Source organism: Eutrigla gurnardus (assembly GCF_963514095.1).
Source record: "Eutrigla gurnardus genome assembly, chromosome: 18".
NCBI classification, from domain to species: domain Eukaryota; kingdom Metazoa; phylum Chordata; class Actinopteri; order Perciformes; family Triglidae; genus Eutrigla; species Eutrigla gurnardus.
The window spans coordinates 516,201-535,038 of NC_139929.1; the positions used below are offsets into that span (position 1 = coordinate 516,201).

General features: G+C 42.7%; 1 protein-coding gene across 1 annotated transcript in view; it reads left to right on the top strand.

Annotated features, from left to right (window-relative positions):
• Nucleotides 1–884, top strand: part of xylb (xylulokinase homolog (H. influenzae)) — a 6,665-nt gene extending 5,781 nt beyond the window's left edge. Inside the window, exon 19 of the mRNA XM_084033608.1 lies at nt 576–884. Coding sequence (XP_083889734.1) covers nt 576–644 — 69 coding nt within the window. The 3' untranslated portion in view covers nt 645–884. The remainder of the gene's footprint in view (nt 1–575) is intronic.
• The last annotated feature ends 17,954 nt before the right edge of the window (nt 885–18,838 follow it).

An 18,838-nucleotide genomic window follows, 5' to 3' on the forward strand; every position in this document is an offset into this window, starting at 1 on the left:
AAAATGGTAACATGGTAATCAGGTCACATAGTAATCATGGTAACCAGGTAACATAGTAAACATGGTAACTAGGTAAAATGGTAACATGGTCACATAGTAAACATGGTAACCAGGTAACATGGTTACCAGGTAACATAGTAAAAATGGTAACATGGTAACCAGGTAAAATGGTAACCAGGTAACATAGTAAACATGGTAACCAGGTAAAATGGTAACATGGTAACCAGGTCACATAGTAAACATGGTAACCAGGTAACATGGTTACCAGGTCACATAGTAAACATGGTAACCAGGTAACATGGTAACCAGGACACATAGTAAACATGGTAACCAGGTAACATGGTTACCAGGTCACATAGTAAACATGGTAACCAGGTAACATGGTTACCAGGTCACATAGTAAACATGGTAATCAGGTAACATGGCAACCAGGTCACATAGTGAACATGGCAACCAGGTCACATAGTAAACATGGTAAGCAGGTAACATGGCAACCAGGTCACATAGTGAACATGGCAACCAGGTCACATAGTAAACATGGTAAGCAGGTAACCAGATCTCCCTGTGTGTTCCAGGTGTACGGCCCAATGCTAGAGCGCTACGCCCGATTGGAGAAGAGAGTCCTGCAGGAGTCCCACCCCTGAGCCACAGCAACCAATCATTTCCAAGAACCAGAAGACGTTTCCAGGAACTAAAATACTGAAAAAGTTTTCAATATAAAATGTTTTAACAAAAATGTAATTAAAAGGCACAAACCGATCCATTCTTTAACTACGACCCTAAATATAACTCCATAGTTATACATAGTTAGGTTGAGACTAAACTACATAGTTAGGTTGAGACGACTAAACTACATAGTAAGGTTGAGACGACTAAACTACATAGTTAGGTTGAGATGACTAAACTACAGAGTTAGGTTGAGACTAAACTACATAGTTAGGTGGAGACGACTAAACTACATAGTAAGGTTGAGATGACTAAACTACAGAGTTAGGTTGAGACTAAACTACATAGTTAGGTGGAGACCACTAAACTACATAGTTATGTTGAGACGACTAAACTACATAGTAAGGTTGAGACGACTAAACTACATAGTTAGGTTGAGACGACTAAACTACATAGTAAGGTTGAGACCACTAAACTACATAGTTAGGTTGAGACGACTAAACTACATAGCTTGAGACGACTAAACTACATAGTTAGGTTGAGACGACTAAACTACATAGTTGGTTGAGACGACTAAACTACATAGTTGGTTGAGACGACTAAACTACATAGTTGGTTGAGACGACTAAACTACATAGTTAGGTTGAGACGACTAAACTACAGAGTTAGGTTGAGACGACTAAACTACAGAGTTAGGTTGAGACTAAACTACATAGTTAGGTGGAGACCACTAAACTACATAGTTATGTTGAGACGACTAAACTACATAGTAAGGTTGAGACGACTAAACTACATAGTTAGGTTGAGACGACTAAACTACATAGCTTGAGACGACTAAACTACATAGTTAGGTTGAGACGACTAAACTACATAGTTAGGTTGAGACGACTAAACTACAGAGTTAGGTTGAGACGACTAAACTACAGAGTTAGGTTGAGACGACTAAACTACATAGTTAGGTTGAGACGACTAAACTACATAGTTAGGTTGAGACGACTAAACTACAGAGTTAGGTTGAGACGACTAAACTACATAGTTAGGTTGAGACGACTAAACTACAGAGTTAGGTTGAGACGACTAAACTACATAGTAAGGTTGAGACCACTAAACTACATAGTTAGGTTGAGACGACTAAACTACATAGTTAGGTTGAGACGACTAAACTACATAGCTTGAGACGACTAAACTACATAGTTAGGTTGAGACGACTAAACTACATAGTTGGTTGAGACGACTAAACTACATAGTTAGGTTGAGACGACTAAACTACAGAGTTAGGTTGAGACGACTAAACTACATAGTAGGTTGAGACGACTAAACTACAGAGTTAGGTTGAGACGACTAAACTACATAGTTTGGTTGAGACGACTAAACTACAGAGTTAGGTTGAGACGACTAAACTACAGAGTTAGGTTGAGACGACTAAACTACATAGTTGGTTGAGACGACTAAACTACAGAGTTAGGTTGAGATGACTAAACTACAGAGTTAGGTTGAGACTAAACTACATAGTTGGTTGAGACGACTAAACTACATAGTTGGTTGAGACGACTAAACTACATAGTTGGTTGAGACGACTAAACTACATAGTTGGTTGAGACGACTAAACTACATAGTTGGTTGAGACGACTAAACTACAGAGTTAGGTTGAGATGACTAAACTACAGAGTTAGGTTGAGACTAAACTACATAGTTGGTTGAGACGACTAAACTACATAGTTGGTTGAGACGACTAAACTACATAGTTAGGTTGAGACGACTAAACTACATAGTTAGGTTGAGACGACTAAACTACATAGCTTGAGACGACTAAACTACATAGTTGGTTGAGACGACTAAACTACATAGTTGGTTGAGACGACTAAACTACATAGTTGGTTGAGACGACTAAACTACATAGTTAGGTTGAGACGACTAAACTACAGAGTTAGGTTGAGACGACTAAACTACAGAGTTAGGTTGAGACTAAACTACATAGTTGGTTGAGACGACTAAACTACAGAGTTAGGTTGAGATGACTAAACTACAGAGTTAGGTTGAGACTAAACTACATAGTTGGTTGAGACGACTAAACTACATAGTTGGTTGAGACGACTAAACTACATAGTTGGTTGAGACGACTAAACTACATAGTTGGTTGAGACGACTAAACTACATAGTTGGTTGAGACGACTAAACTACAGAGTTAGGTTGAGATGACTAAACTACAGAGTTAGGTTGAGACTAAACTACATAGTTGGTTGAGACGACTAAACTACATAGTTGGTTGAGACGACTAAACTACATAGTTAGGTTGAGACGACTAAACTACATAGTTAGGTTGAGACGACTAAACTACATAGCTTGAGACGACTAAACTACATAGTTGGTTGAGACGACTAAACTACATAGTTGGTTGAGACGACTAAACTACATAGTTGGTTGAGACGACTAAACTACATAGTTAGGTTGAGACGACTAAACTACAGAGTTAGGTTGAGACGACTAAACTACAGAGTTAGGTTGAGACTAAACTACATAGTTAGGTGGAGACCACTAAACTACATAGTTATGTTGAGACGACTAAACTACATAGTAAGGTTGAGACGACTAAACTACATAGTTAGGTTGAGACGACTAAACTACATAGTAAGGTTGAGACCACTAAACTACATAGTTAGGTGGAGACCACTAAACTACATAGTTATGTTGAGACGACTAAACTACATAGTAAGGTTGAGACGACTAAACTACATAGTTAGGTTGAGACGACTAAACTACATAGTAAGGTTGAGACCACTAAACTACATAGTTAGGTTGAGACGACTAAACTACATAGCTTGAGACGACTAAACTACATAGTTAGGTTGAGACGACTAAACTACATAGTTGGTTGAGACGACTAAACTACATAGTTGGTTGAGACGACTAAACTACATAGTTGGTTGAGACGACTAAACTACAGAGTTAGGTTGAGATGACTAAACTACAGAGTTAGGTTGAGACTAAACTACATAGTTGGTTGAGACGACTAAACTACATAGTTGGTTGAGACGACTAAACTACATAGTTAGGTTGAGACGACTAAACTACATAGTTAGGTTGAGACGACTAAACTACATAGCTTGAGACGACTAAACTACATAGTTGGTTGAGACGACTAAACTACATAGTTGGTTGAGACGACTAAACTACATAGTTGGTTGAGACGACTAAACTACATAGTTAGGTTGAGACGACTAAACTACAGAGTTAGGTTGAGACGACTAAACTACAGAGTTAGGTTGAGACTAAACTACATAGTTAGGTGGAGACCACTAAACTACATAGTTATGTTGAGACGACTAAACTACATAGTAAGGTTGAGACGACTAAACTACATAGTTAGGTTGAGACGACTAAACTACATAGTAAGGTTGAGACCACTAAACTACATAGTTAGGTGGAGACCACTAAACTACATAGTTATGTTGAGACGACTAAACTACATAGTAAGGTTGAGACGACTAAACTACATAGTTAGGTTGAGACGACTAAACTACATAGTAAGGTTGAGACCACTAAACTACATAGTTAGGTTGAGACGACTAAACTACATAGCTTGAGACGACTAAACTACATAGTTAGGTTGAGACGACTAAACTACATAGTTGGTTGAGACGACTAAACTACATAGTTGGTTGAGACGACTAAACTACATAGTTGGTTGAGACGACTAAACTACATAGTTATGTTGAGACGACTAAACTACATAGTAAGGTTGAGACGACTAAACTACATAGTTAGGTTGAGACGACTAAACTACATAGTAAGGTTGAGACCACTAAACTACATAGTTAGGTGGAGACCACTAAACTACATAGTTATGTTGAGACGACTAAACTACATAGTAAGGTTGAGACGACTAAACTACATAGTTAGGTTGAGACGACTAAACTACATAGTAAGGTTGAGACCACTAAACTACATAGTTAGGTTGAGACGACTAAACTACATAGCTTGAGACGACTAAACTACATAGTTAGGTTGAGACGACTAAACTACATAGTTGGTTGAGACGACTAAACTACATAGTTGGTTGAGACGACTAAACTACATAGTTGGTTGAGACGACTAAACTACATAGTTAGGTTGAGACGACTAAACTACAGAGTTAGGTTGAGACGACTAAACTACAGAGTTAGGTTGAGACTAAACTACATAGTTAGGTGGAGACCACTAAACTACATAGTTATGTTGAGACGACTAAACTACATAGTAAGGTTGAGACGACTAAACTACATAGTTAGGTTGAGACGACTAAACTACATAGCTTGAGACGACTAAACTACATAGTTAGGTTGAGACGACTAAACTACATAGTTAGGTTGAGACGACTAAACTACAGAGTTAGGTTGAGACGACTAAAGTACATAGTTAGGTTGAGACGACTAAACTACATAGTTAGGTTGAGACGACTAAACTACAGAGTTAGGTTGAGACGACTAAACTACATAGTTAGGTTGAGACGACTAAACTACAGAGTTAGGTTGAGACGACTAAACTACATAGTAAGGTTGAGACCACTAAACTACATAGTTAGGTTGAGACCACTAAACTACATAGTTAGGTTGAGACCACTAAACTACATAGTTAGGTTGAGACGACTAAACTACATAGCTTGAGACGACTAAACTACATAGTTAGGTTGAGACGACTAAACTACATAGTTGGTTGAGACGACTAAACTACATAGTTAGGTTGAGACGACTAAACTACAGAGTTAGGTTGAGACGACTAAACTACATAGTAGGTTGAGACGACTAAACTACAGAATTAGGTTGAGACGACTAAACTACATAGTTTGGTTGAGACGACTAAACTACAGAGTTAGGTTGAGACGACTAAACTACAGAGTTAGGTTGAGACGACTAAACTACATAGTTGGTTGAGACGACTAAACTACAGAGTTAGGTTGAGACGACTAAACTACAGAGTTAGGTTGAGACTAAACTACATAGTTAGGTGGAGACCACTAAACTACATAGTTATGTTGAGACGACTAAACTACATAGTAAGGTTGAGACGACTAAACTACATAGTTAGGTTGAGACGACTAAACTACATAGCTTGAGACGACTAAACTACATAGTTAGGTTGAGACGACTAAACTACATTGTTAGGTTGAGACGACTAAACTACAGAGTTAGGTTGAGACGACTAAACTACATAGTTAGGTTGAGACGACTAAACTACATAGTTAGGTTGAGACGACTAAACTACAGAGTTAGGTTGAGACGACTAAACTACATAGTTAGGTTGAGACGACTAAACTACAGAGTTAGGTTGAGACGACTAAACTACATAGTAAGGTTGAGACCACTAAACTACATAGTTAGGTTGAGACCACTAAACTACATAGTTAGGTTGAGACCACTAAACTACATAGCTTGAGACGACTAAACTACATAGCTTGAGACGACTAAACTACATAGTTGGTTGAGACGACTAAACTACATAGTTGGTTGAGACGACTAAACTACATAGTTAGGTTGAGACGACTAAACTACAGAGTTAGGTTGAGACGACTAAACTACATAGTAGGTTGAGACGACTAAACTACAGAGTTAGGTTGAGACGACTAAACTACATAGTTTGGTTGAGACGACTAAACTACAGAGTTAGGTTGAGACGACTAAAGTACAGAGTTAGGTTGAGACTAAACTACATAGTTAGGTGGAGACCACTAAACTACAGAGTTAGGTTGAGACGACTAAACTACAGAGTTAGGTTGAGACTAAACTACATAGTTAGGTGGAGACCACTAAACTACATAGTTATGTTGAGACGACTAAACTACATAGTAAGGTTGAGACGACTAAACTACATAGTTAGGTTGAGACGACTAAACTACATAGTAAGGTTGAGACGACTAAACTACATAGTTAGGTTGAGACGACTAAACTACATAGTTAGGTTGAGACGACTAAACTACAGAGTTAGGTTGAGACGACTAAACTACATAGTTAGGTTGAGACGACTAAACTACATAGTTAGGTTGAGACGACTAAACTACAGAGTTAGGTTGAGACGACTAAACTACATAGTTAGGTTGAGACGACTAAACTACAGAGTTAGGTTGAGACGACTAAACTACATAGTAAGGTTGAGACCACTAAACTACATAGTAAGGTTGAGACCACTAAACTACATAGTTAGGTTGAGACCACTAAACTACATAGTTAGGTTGAGACGACTAAACTACATAGCTTGAGACGACTAAACTACATAGTTAGGTTGAGACGACTAAACTACATAGTTGGTTGAGACGACTAAACTACATAGTTAGGTTGAGACGACTAAACTACAGAGTTGGTTGAGACGACTAAACTACATAGTTAGGTTGAGACGACTAAACTACAGAGTTAGGTTGAGACGACTAAACTACATAGTAGGTTGAGACGACTAAACTACAGAGTTAGGTTGAGACGACTAAACTACATAGTTTGGTTGAGACGACTAAACTACAGAGTTAGGTTGAGACGACTAAACTACATAGTAAGGTTGAGACCACTAAACTACATAGTTAGGTTGAGACGACTAAACTACATAGTTAGGTTGAGACGACTAAACTACATAGCTTGAGACGACTAAACTACATAGTTAGGTTGAGACGACTAAACTACATAGTTGGTTGAGACGACTAAACTACATAGTTAGGTTGAGACGACTAAACTACAGAGTTAGGTTGGGACGACTAAACTACATAGTAGGTTGAGACGACTAAACTACAGAGTTAGGTTGAGACGACTAAACTACATAGTTTGGTTGAGACGACTAAACTACAGAGTTAGGTTGAGACGACTAAACTACAGAGTTAGGTTGAGACGACTAAACTACATAGTTGGTTGAGACGACTAAACTACAGAGTTAGGTTGAGATGACTAAACTACAGAGTTAGGTTGAGACTAAACTACATAGTTGGTTGAGACGACTAAACTACATAGTTGGTTGAGACGACTAAACTACATAGTTGGTTGAGACGACTAAACTACATAGTTGGTTGAGACGACTAAACTACATAGTTAGGTTGAGACGACTAAACTACATAGTTAGGTTGAGACGACTAAACTACATAGCTTGAGACGACTAAACTACATAGTTGGTTGAGACGACTAAACTACATAGTTGGTTGAGACGACTAAACTACATAGTTAGGTTGAGACGACTAAACTACAGAGTTAGGTTGAGACGACTAAACTACAGAGTTAGGTTGAGACTAAACTACATAGTTAGGTGGAGACCACTAAACTACATAGTTATGTTGAGACGACTAAACTACATAGTAAGGTTGAGACGACTAAACTACATAGTTAGGTTGAGACGACTAAACTACATAGTTAGGTTGAGACGACTAAACTACATAGTAAGGTTGAGACCACTAAACTACATAGTTAGGTGGAGACCACTAAACTACATAGTTATGTTGAGACGACTAAACTACATAGTAAGGTTGAGACGACTAAACTACATAGTTAGGTTGAGACGACTAAACTACATAGTAAGGTTGAGACCACTAAACTACATAGTTAGGTTGAGACGACTAAACTACATAGCTTGAGACGACTAAACTACATAGTTAGGTTGAGACGACTAAACTACATAGTTGGTTGAGACGACTAAACTACATAGTTGGTTGAGACGACTAAACTACATAGTTGGTTGAGACGACTAAACTACATAGTTAGGTTGAGACGACTAAACTACAGAGTTAGGTTGAGACGACTAAACTACAGAGTTAGGTTGAGACTAAACTACATAGTTAGGTGGAGACCACTAAACTACATAGTTATGTTGAGACGACTAAACTACATAGTAAGGTTGAGACGACTAAACTACATAGTTAGGTTGAGACGACTAAACTACATAGCTTGAGACGACTAAACTACATAGTTAGGTTGAGACGACTAAACTACATAGTTAGGTTGAGACGACTAAACTACATAGTTAGGTTGAGACGACTAAACTACATAGTTAGGTTGAGACGACTAAACTACAGAGTTAGGTTGAGACGACTAAACTACATAGTTAGGTTGAGACGACTAAACTACAGAGTTAGGTTGAGACGACTAAACTACATAGTAAGGTTGAGACCACTAAACTACATAGTTAGGTTGAGACCACTAAACTACATAGTTAGGTTGAGACCACTAAACTACATAGTTAGGTTGAGACGACTAAACTACATAGCTTGAGACGACTAAACTACATAGTTAGGTTGAGACGACTAAACTACATAGTTGGTTGAGACGACTAAACTACATAGTTAGGTTGAGACGACTAAACTACAGAGTTAGGTTGAGACGACTAAACTACATAGTAGGTTGAGACGACTAAACTACAGAGTTAGGTTGAGACGACTAAACTACATAGTTTGGTTGAGACGACTAAACTACAGAGTTAGGTTGAGACGACTAAACTACAGAGTTAGGTTGAGACGACTAAACTACATAGTTGGTTGAGACGACTAAACTACAGAGTTAGGTTGAGACGACTAAACTACAGAGTTAGGTTGAGACTAAACTACATAGTTAGGTGGAGACCACTAAACTACATAGTTATGTTGAGACGACTAAACTACATAGTAAGGTTGAGACGACTAAACTACATAGTTAGGTTGAGACGACTAAACTACATAGCTTGAGACGACTAAACTACATAGTTAGGTTGAGACGACTAAACTACATAGTTGGTTGAGACGACTAAACTACATAGTTAGGTTGAGACGACTAAACTACAGAGTTAGGTTGAGACGACTAAACTACATAGTAGGTTGAGACGACTAAACTACAGAGTTAGGTTGAGACGACTAAACTACATAGTTTGGTTGAGACGACTAAACTACAGAGTTAGGTTGAGACGACTAAACTACAGAGTTAGGTTGAGACGACTAAACTACATAGTTGGTTGAGACGACTAAACTACAGAGTTAGGTTGAGATGACTAAACTACAGAGTTAGGTTGAGACTAAACTACATAGTTGGTTGAGACGACTAAACTACATAGTTGGTTGAGACGACTAAACTACATAGTTGGTTGAGACGACTAAACTACATAGTTGGTTGAGACGACTAAACTACAGAGTTAGGTTGAGACTAAACTACATAGTTGGTTGAGACGACTAAACTACATAGTTGGTTGAGACGACTAAACTACATAGTTAGGTTGAGACGACTAAACTACAGAGTTAGGTTGAGACGACTAAACTACAGAGTTAGGTTGAGACGACTAAACTACAGAGTTAGTTTGAGACGACTAAACTACATAGTTAGGTTGAGATGACTAAACTACAGAGTTAGGTTGAGATGACTAAACTACATAGTTAGGTTGAGACTAACTATTAAAACCTGTAAGTCATAATTTAAAATCTATAAACATTCAACCAATCAAGTTAAAATAAAAACGTATCATTGTAGAATCATCACTTCATTCAGGACTCCATGACTCTAGGTCCAATGAGGACTGAAGGAGACCTGATACATGACGGGGGGTCTGGATGGTCCAGCCCGACCCTCCTCTGCTCTGGCTGAAATGAGGTTTGCAATCTCTGCTGCAGGACGACAGGAGGTCTGCGTCACCAGGCTGAGAGCCAATCAGGTTCCTCACCTGGATGTGAATCATCACGACTAAAATCTAAGACCTTCTGATGATGAGTGTGTGTGTGTGTGTGTGTGTGTGTGTGTGTGTGTGTGTGTGTGTGTGTGTGTGTGTGTGTGTGTGTGTGTGTGTGTGTGTGTGTGTGTGTGTGTGTGTGTGTGTGTGTGTGTGTGTGTGTGTGCGCGGGCGGGCGGGCGGGCGGGCGGGCGGGCGGGCGGGCGGGCGGGCGGGCGTGCGTGCGGGCGGGCGTGCGTGTGTGTGTGGTGCAGCATTGATACTACGCCAGGGTTCATATGAGGAGAGGGGCTTTACTGGTGTGTTGCAACACACACAGAAGAGAGAGTAGTGTGTGTGTGTGTGTGTGTGTGTGTGTGTGTGTGTGTGTGTGTGTGTGTGTGTGTGTGTGTGTGTGTGTGTGTGTGTGTGTGTGTGTGTGTGTGTGTGAGATGCAGCAGCAGAAGAGGGGTCACATGAGGAGACTGCAGCGACGGAGCCACACGCGTGTGCAGCGTCACAGACGTGTGTGTGTGTGTGTGTTATAATAATTGGCTCCCAGAAGGAACAAAACAAAGTCCAGCAGAGAAGGAGTGTCTATACGGCTGCATATGTAAATCCATGCAGGGGGATTTGCATACGTGTGTGTGTGTGTGTGTGTGTGTGTGTGTGTGTGTGTGTGTGTGTGTGTGTTGGCTCGTAATCCACCCCATAATTACTTCCACAGGCTGACGGATGGAAATGTGCATGTGAACCCTTCAAACCTGCTGGTTCAGGTCTGAGATGAGCCCAGAGAAACCTTATAAATGGAGCCCCAAATAAACGAGACGTCCACTGACGGGATCCTCCGTCTGTCTTCTGGGTCTTAAGACCCTGACATGTCTCGGTGTTCGTGGTCTTTAGACCCTGTCCCCCCTCCTACCTGTGGTGGTCTCGTCTGTCCTCTTGAAGTCTTTTATTCACTAATGTGTGAAACGTTGAATCACCGAGGAAGATAATATAAATATATTATATCAAACATCTCAACCGGTCCCCGGACCGCCAGACCAGCGGTTCCCCTGTCTGCGGCGTCTGCTGTCCTCAGATCAGGGCGACAGGCTGTCATTCAGCCGTCTGCTGTGTTTGTGAGTCCATTAGACCTCGGCTCGGAAATCACCGCCGAGACCAGGGAGGGAGGTTCTGGCTGCCTAGCAACAACCGCCTGACACACACACACACACACACACATGCCACCAGCCTGCAGCCTTTCGAATCGTCCCCTAATTTGGTTTATTAGGATCTTGTTAATTGCATCAATTAAAGCCTTGTTCACTTGTCCAATCAAGTGTTCTGCTAATTGATCATCTGGCTCTAATTAGCTGGACATCGTCTGCTAAACACTCACATGAACCCAAGTAAACTCACATGGTCCCACATGGACCCTCATGGTCCCACATGGATCCACATGGACCCTCATGGTCCCACATGGACCCTCATGGACCCTCATGGACCCACATGGAACCTCGTGCTGAAAGAGGAAACCTTTAATTGAAACTGACAAACAAGCTTGACTGCACAAGACTTCCCAGAGTGTGCGTGTGTGTGTGTGTGTGTGTGTGTGTGTGTGTGTGTGTGTGTGTGTGTGTGTGTGTGTGTGTGTGTGTGTGTGTGTGTGTGTGTGTGTGTGTGTGTGTGTGTGTGTGATCCTGATAAATGGATCACTACAACCAGTTCTTCCCCTTCTTCTTCAAGGTGGAAACCACCTTCGTCTTCATCACAGAGAGTCCAGAGGACCTGTAGAGACACACACACACACTCGCATACATACTAACATACACGCACACACTCACATCACACTAACATACACACACACACTCACATCACACTCGTCTAAAGCTAACATTGGTTGAAGACTCGTCTTCTTGTGACTCCATCTGACCTTTACATGACCTTTACATGACCTTTACCGTCCTCTGCCAGTCAGTGTTTAGCTGCTGATCGTACCGTGTGTAACCTGAAGCCTGTGAGCCCAGGACTGAAGGGTTCATCTCCCGTCGCCATGGTTACTAAATGCCAGACTGTCATCCTCCCTCTGGGATTCTCCTCAAAGACCACACAAACGCAGATAAATGTTTAATATTCTTCTTTCATTTTCATTCTGTCTCAACCTAACTATGTAGTTTAGTCGTCTCAACCTAACTATGTAGTTTAGTGGTCTCAATCTAACTGTAATTTAGTGGTCTCAATCTAACTACGTAATTTAGTGGTCTAAACCTAACTATGTAGTCTAGTGGTCTCAACCTAACTATGTAGTTTAGTGGTCTCAACCTAACTATGTAGTCTAGTGGTCTCAACCTAACTATGTAGTTTAGTGGTCTCAACCTAACTATGTAGTCTAGTGGTCTCAACCTAACTGTAATTTAGTGGTCTCAACCTAACTATGTAGTCTAGTGGTCTCAACCTAACTATGTAGTTTAGTGGTCTCAACCTAACTATGTAGTTTAGTGGTCTCAACCTAACTGTAATTTAGTGGTCTCAACCTAACTATGTAGTCTAGTGGTCTCAACCTAACTATGTAGTTTAGTGGGCTCAACCTAACTGTAATTTAGTGGTCTCAACCTAACTATGTAGTTTAGTGGTCTCAACCTAACTGTAATTTAGTCGTCTCAACCTAACTATGTAGTTTAGTGGTCTCAACCTAACTGTAATTTAGTGGTCTCAACCTAACTATGTAGTCTAGTGGTCTCAACCTAACTATGTAGTCTAGTGGTCTCAACCTAACTGTAATTTAGTGGTCTCAACCTAACTATGTAGTCTAGTGGTCTCAACCTAACTATGTAGTTTAGTGGTCTCAACCTAACTATGTAGTCTAGTGGTCTCAACCTAACTGTAATTTAGTGGTCTCAACCTAACTATGTAGTTTAGTGGTCTCAACCTAACTGTAATTTAGTGGTCTCAACCTAACTATGTAGTCTAGTGGTCTCAACCTAACTATGTAGTCTAGTGGTCTCAACCTAACTATGTAGTTTAGTGGTCTCAACCTAACTATGTAGTCTAGTGGTCTCAACCTAACTGTAATTTAGTGGTCTCAACCTAACTATGTAGTCTAGTGGTCTCAACCTAACTATGTAGTTTAGTGGTCTCAACCTAACTATATAGTTTAGTGGTTTCAACCTAACTACGTAATTTAGTCGTCTCAACCTTACTATGTAGTTCAGTGGATCCCTGGACCAGTCAGACCCTAACCCTCTACCAGACCAGGGAACCTGTTGACTCGTGGTCTGCGGGTGCTGAGTGAATCCCATGTGATCCTCTCCTCCTCCAGACGGCTTCAAGGCCACCGCCGGCTCGCCGCCGTGCAGACATTACATAACACTGTTACACAAGCAGCCGGCGGCGGGCGAGCGGCTGCAGTGAGACTGAGGAGGTAGAGAGAACGGGATTCTGGTCTCTGGCTTCTCTTCCTGGAGTGTTTAATCTGACCAGAGACCAGCTGCTAGTAGCAGCTCTGTGATCAGATTACACATATTTGATTTGTTTCCCTTTAAAGTCGCTGAGACGCGGCAAAAGTTATACGTGATGATCCATCCATCCATCGTCTACCGCTTATCCTGTATTCAGGGTTGCGGGGGGGCGATCCCAGCTGTCATTGGGCCAAGGCAGGGTTCACCTGGACAGGTAACCAGTCTATCACAGGGAGACATGTAGAGAGAGAGACTCACATTCACACCTAGGGGACATTTAGGGTCATCAATGAACCTACCCCCATCCTGGACTGTGGGAGGAACCCGCACTCAGTGCGGGGAGAACATGCACACAGAAGGAACCCGGGGCCGACCCGGGAATCGAACCCTTGCTTTGAGGCGAGAGTGCTACCCACTACACCACCGTGCAGCCTTATATGTGATGATATTATTTATAAATATATATATTCCGTCTTTAAAGCTACATTCTCTCTGCTGGCCACCAGGTGGCGACTCCTCTCTGGTTGTATAGAAGTCTATGAGAAAATGGTCCTACTTCTCTCTTGATGTATTATCTCAGTAAACATTGTAAACATGAGTTTATGGTTTATGGTATTATCACTTCCTTTACTGGTTGCAAGAATCCAAGCTGGCGATGGACAAAATTCTGAACTCTAGTGTGTGTGTGAGAGAGAGAATGTGTGAGAGAATGTGTGCGAGTGTGTGTGTGAGTGTGTGTGTGAATATGTGAGTGTGCGAGTGTGAGAGCATGTGTGAGTGTGTGTGTGTGTGTGTGTGTGTGTCTCCATCAGCAGTGCTTTAAGGAGAATTCATGCATTAGTTATCAGCTCAGCTCTGATTTCCTTGTTTCTGCTCACAGCTCCGACTGATGCAACATCGCTAACGCAGCAGTGTGTGTGTGTGTGTTTCTGTGTGTGTGTGTGTGTGTGTGAATGGGTTTCATGTCTTGCTTTACATATATATATATATATATATTTTTTTTTTTAACGTTTAAAGGAACTTGTCTTCTCTGGAATAATTAATCTTCGTATCTGCTCACTTAAAACGATCTGTAGACTCCTCCCCTTCCTGTTGGCATCGGGGCTACAGGAAGTAGCAGCAACGTTGTTGATGAGGTCACCAGCTTATGTTTATTAGCCCACGGAACCTCCATCCTTACACGTCTCGTTTCTATGGTTCCCACTGAACCTCCATCCTTACACGTCTGGTTTCTATGGTTCCCACTGAACCTCCTTCCTTACACGTCTGGTTTCTATGGTTCCCACGGAACCTCCAGCCTTACACGTCTGGTTTCTATGGTTCCCACTGAACCTCCAGCGTTACACGTCTGGTTTCTATGGTTCCCACTGAACCTCCATCCTTACACGTCTGGTTTCTATGGTTCCCACGGAACCTCCAGCCTTACACGTCTCGTTTCTATGGTTCCCACTGAACCTCCATCCTTACACGTCTGGTTTCTATGGTTCCCACTGAACCTCCTTCCTTACACGTCTGGTTTCTATGGTTCCCACTGAACCTCCAGCGTTACACGTCTGGTTTCTATGGTTCCCACTGAACCTCCATCCTTACACGTCTGGTTTCTATGGTTCCCACTGAACCTCCATCCTTACACGTCTGGTTTCTCTGGTTCCCACTGAACCTCCATCCTTACACGTCTGGTTTCTATGGTTCCCACTGAACCTCCAGCGTTACACGTCTGGTTTCTATGGTTCCCACTGAACCTCCAGCATTACACGTCTGGTTTCTATGGTTCCCACTGAACCTCCAGCGTTACACGTCTGGTTTCTATGGTTCCAACGGAACCTCCATCCTTACACGTCTGGTTTCTATGGTTCCCACTGAACCTCCAGCGTTACACGTCTGGTTTCTATGGTTCCAACGGAACCTCCATCCTTACACGTCTGGTTTCTATGGTTCCCACTGAACCTCCATCATTCCACGTCTGGTTTCTATGGTTCCCACGGAACCTCCATCCGTACACGTCTGGTTTCTATGGTTCCCACTGAACCTCCATCGTTCCACGTCTGGTTTCTATGGTTCCCAGGGAACCTCCATCCTTACACGTCTGGTTTCTATGGTTCCCACGGAACCTCCATCCTTACACGTCTGGTTTCTATGGTTCCCACTGAACCTCCAGCGTTACACGTCTGGTTTCTATGGTTCCCACGGAACCTCCATCCTTACACGTCTGGTTTCTATGGTTCCCACTGAACCTCCATCCTTACACGTCTGGTTTCTATGGTTCCCCCTGAACCTCCAGCGTTACACGTCTGGTTTCTATGGTTCCCACTGAACCTCCATCCTTACACGTCTGGTTTCTATGGTTCCCACTGAACCTCCAGCGTTACACGTCTGGTTTCTATGGTTCTCACGGAACCTCCATCCTTACACGTCTGGTTTCTATGGTTCCCACTGAACCTCCAGCCTTACACGTCTTGTTTCTATGGTTCCCACGGAACCTCCATCCTTACACGTCTGGTTTCTATGGTTCCCACGGAACCTCCATCCTTACACGTCTGGTTTCTATGGTTCCCACTGAACCTCCATCCTTACACGTCTGGTTTCTATGGTTCCCACTGAACCTCCATCCTTACACGTCTGGTTTCTATGGTTCCCACTGAACCTCCAGCGTTAGATGTCTTGTTTCCATGGTTCCCACGGAACCTCCATCCTTACATGTCTGGTTTCTATGGTTCCCACGGAACCTCCATCCTTACACGTCTGGTTTCTATGGTTCCCACTGAACCTCCATCCTTACACGTCTGGTTTCTATGGTTCCCACTGAACCTCCATCCTTACACGTCTGGTTTCTATGGTTCCCACTGAACCTCCATCCTTACACGTCTGGTTTCTATGGTTCCCACTGAACCTCTGTCTGAGTGTCAGACTCTGTCAGGTCATGTGATGAATCTTTCGTGGTATGAATTCATTTTGCAACATGCAGCTGTACATTTGGGTCACGGTGGTGAATCACGCCCGCTTACCATCAAACAGCCGTTTCCGTTTTCTCCACATTACCTGGCGACCCCAAAGACCCTTAACCCCTGACAACGCAGAGATACCATGTGATACCAACGCCGTTATTCTATTGGCTCACAAGCCTCGCTAGAAGCCACAGCCACACGTTACACATCTACACAGAGAACAACACATTCATTTTTTTTTAAATATTAATTCACAATCAAAAAATGTTTTTCACAAGAAGTGATACTTTGATTCTGCACCTTTCTAAAAGCTCTGTGGATGTATTATTTTTTTAAATTATTCGTCTATGTAAAATGTTATCAATATGACCTTTAACGTAAGATCAGATAACCTGAATGAGGCACGGATGTTCCCGTTCCTCTGCCACCCAGAGGACACACTCTCATGTTTTCTCCACTGGAAGGGAATCAAACATTCTCACATTTTCTCCACTGGAAGGACATCTAAAGGGCCATTTAGCACATTTTCTCCACTGGAATTAATAACAGAACAGGATTCTATAATGAGATGAATCAAGTAAAAGTAAACTTCATGTGAACAGATTTTGTAGTTCTCAGATTTGAGCTTCTTGTTTCTATGATTCCATCCCGCTCATCGTTGGTGGTTTCTGCTGCACGCTGTACTGCAGACGCTTGGCCTCCTCAGCAGTGCTCTTATTGTGAAATGTGTGGGTGTACATCACTGTGAGCTCGATGATGGATCAATGATGTCACTGCAGAGTCCACTGCTGGTGAAACAATCAGGACGTGTGGAGCATCCACGAGTGTGCGTGTGTGTGTGAGAGCGTGTGTGAGGTGTTCAGGCATGTTCACGTCTCTGTGTTGATGGATGCGTGTGTTTGATCCCCGGCCAAGAATAACGCAGCTGTCTGGTCCATGTCTGCATTTTCTCTCTAACTTATGTAACATCAGCTGAAGGCAGAGAGGAAGCCGAGTCGGACCGGTGACGTCCATCCGGACCGGTGACGTCCATCTGGACCGGCCGCCAGAACCGCCAGAACCTCCACGAGTTTGCCGGTTCATTCACTGCATGGATTAGAAGGATTCGGGTCTGACAGCTTTCTTTCTTCCAGCAGTTCATCAACCAGAAACCAACAACACTTACCGGTTCATCCAGGTCTTAGTCCTCCATTTAGTCCCTCTACTGGGTCCTGGGTCTGGACCCGTCCCACAGCAGATGATAGATGGACATATAGATACCGGAGACATTCTGATCAGATGCTGAACAACCTCAACCGTGGGCGGGCCTACAGGGGTCGGAACCAGGGACCAGGGGACAGGACCAAGGGACGGGACCAGGGGACAGGACATGGGGACGGGACCAGGAGACGGGACCAGGAGACAGGACATGGGGATGGGATCAGGGGACAGGACATGGGGATGGGACCAGGGGACGGGACCAGGGGACAGGACATGGGAACAGGACCAGGGGACGGGATCAGGGGATGGGACCAGGGGAAGGAACCAGGGGACAGGACATGGGGAAGAGACCAGGGGACAGGACATGGGGACAGGACATGGGGACAGGACATGGGGACGGGACAAGGGGACGGGACCAGGGGACGGGACCAGGGGACGGGACCAGGGGGCCCAAAGTGTCAGGAGCTGTTGTGGCGGTCGGCTGCTAAATAGCACTCAAAGAGACTCAGGAATAAAAGTGAATTTATTTGTGTAGAAGTAAGAAGGAAATAAAACTAAACCGTAAATAATAAAATAAGATACAAAGAACAATGAAGTAAACTCTCCCTCCCTCTCTCTTTAGGAGCCATTTTGGACTCAGTTCAGCTCGGGTGCTCCAAATACCGTCAAGCCCAACATAACAAAATACCAAACTTCCGGTCAGGGTTATCAAAATAAGAGCATCTTTCTTTGCTTTATAGGAAACCTTTATCTGCTGAAAGAGAGAAACGTCCTCAACGAGAACACAGATCCTCTAGAGTCTGATCCCTGGACTCTGAGACTGATCCTGGATTCTGAGACTGACCCTGGACTCTGAGACTCACCCTGGACCCTGAACCTAACCCTGGATTCTGAGACTGACCCTGGACTCTGAACCTAACCCTGGACTCTGAGACTGACTCTGGACTCTGAGACTGATCCTGGACTCTGAGACTG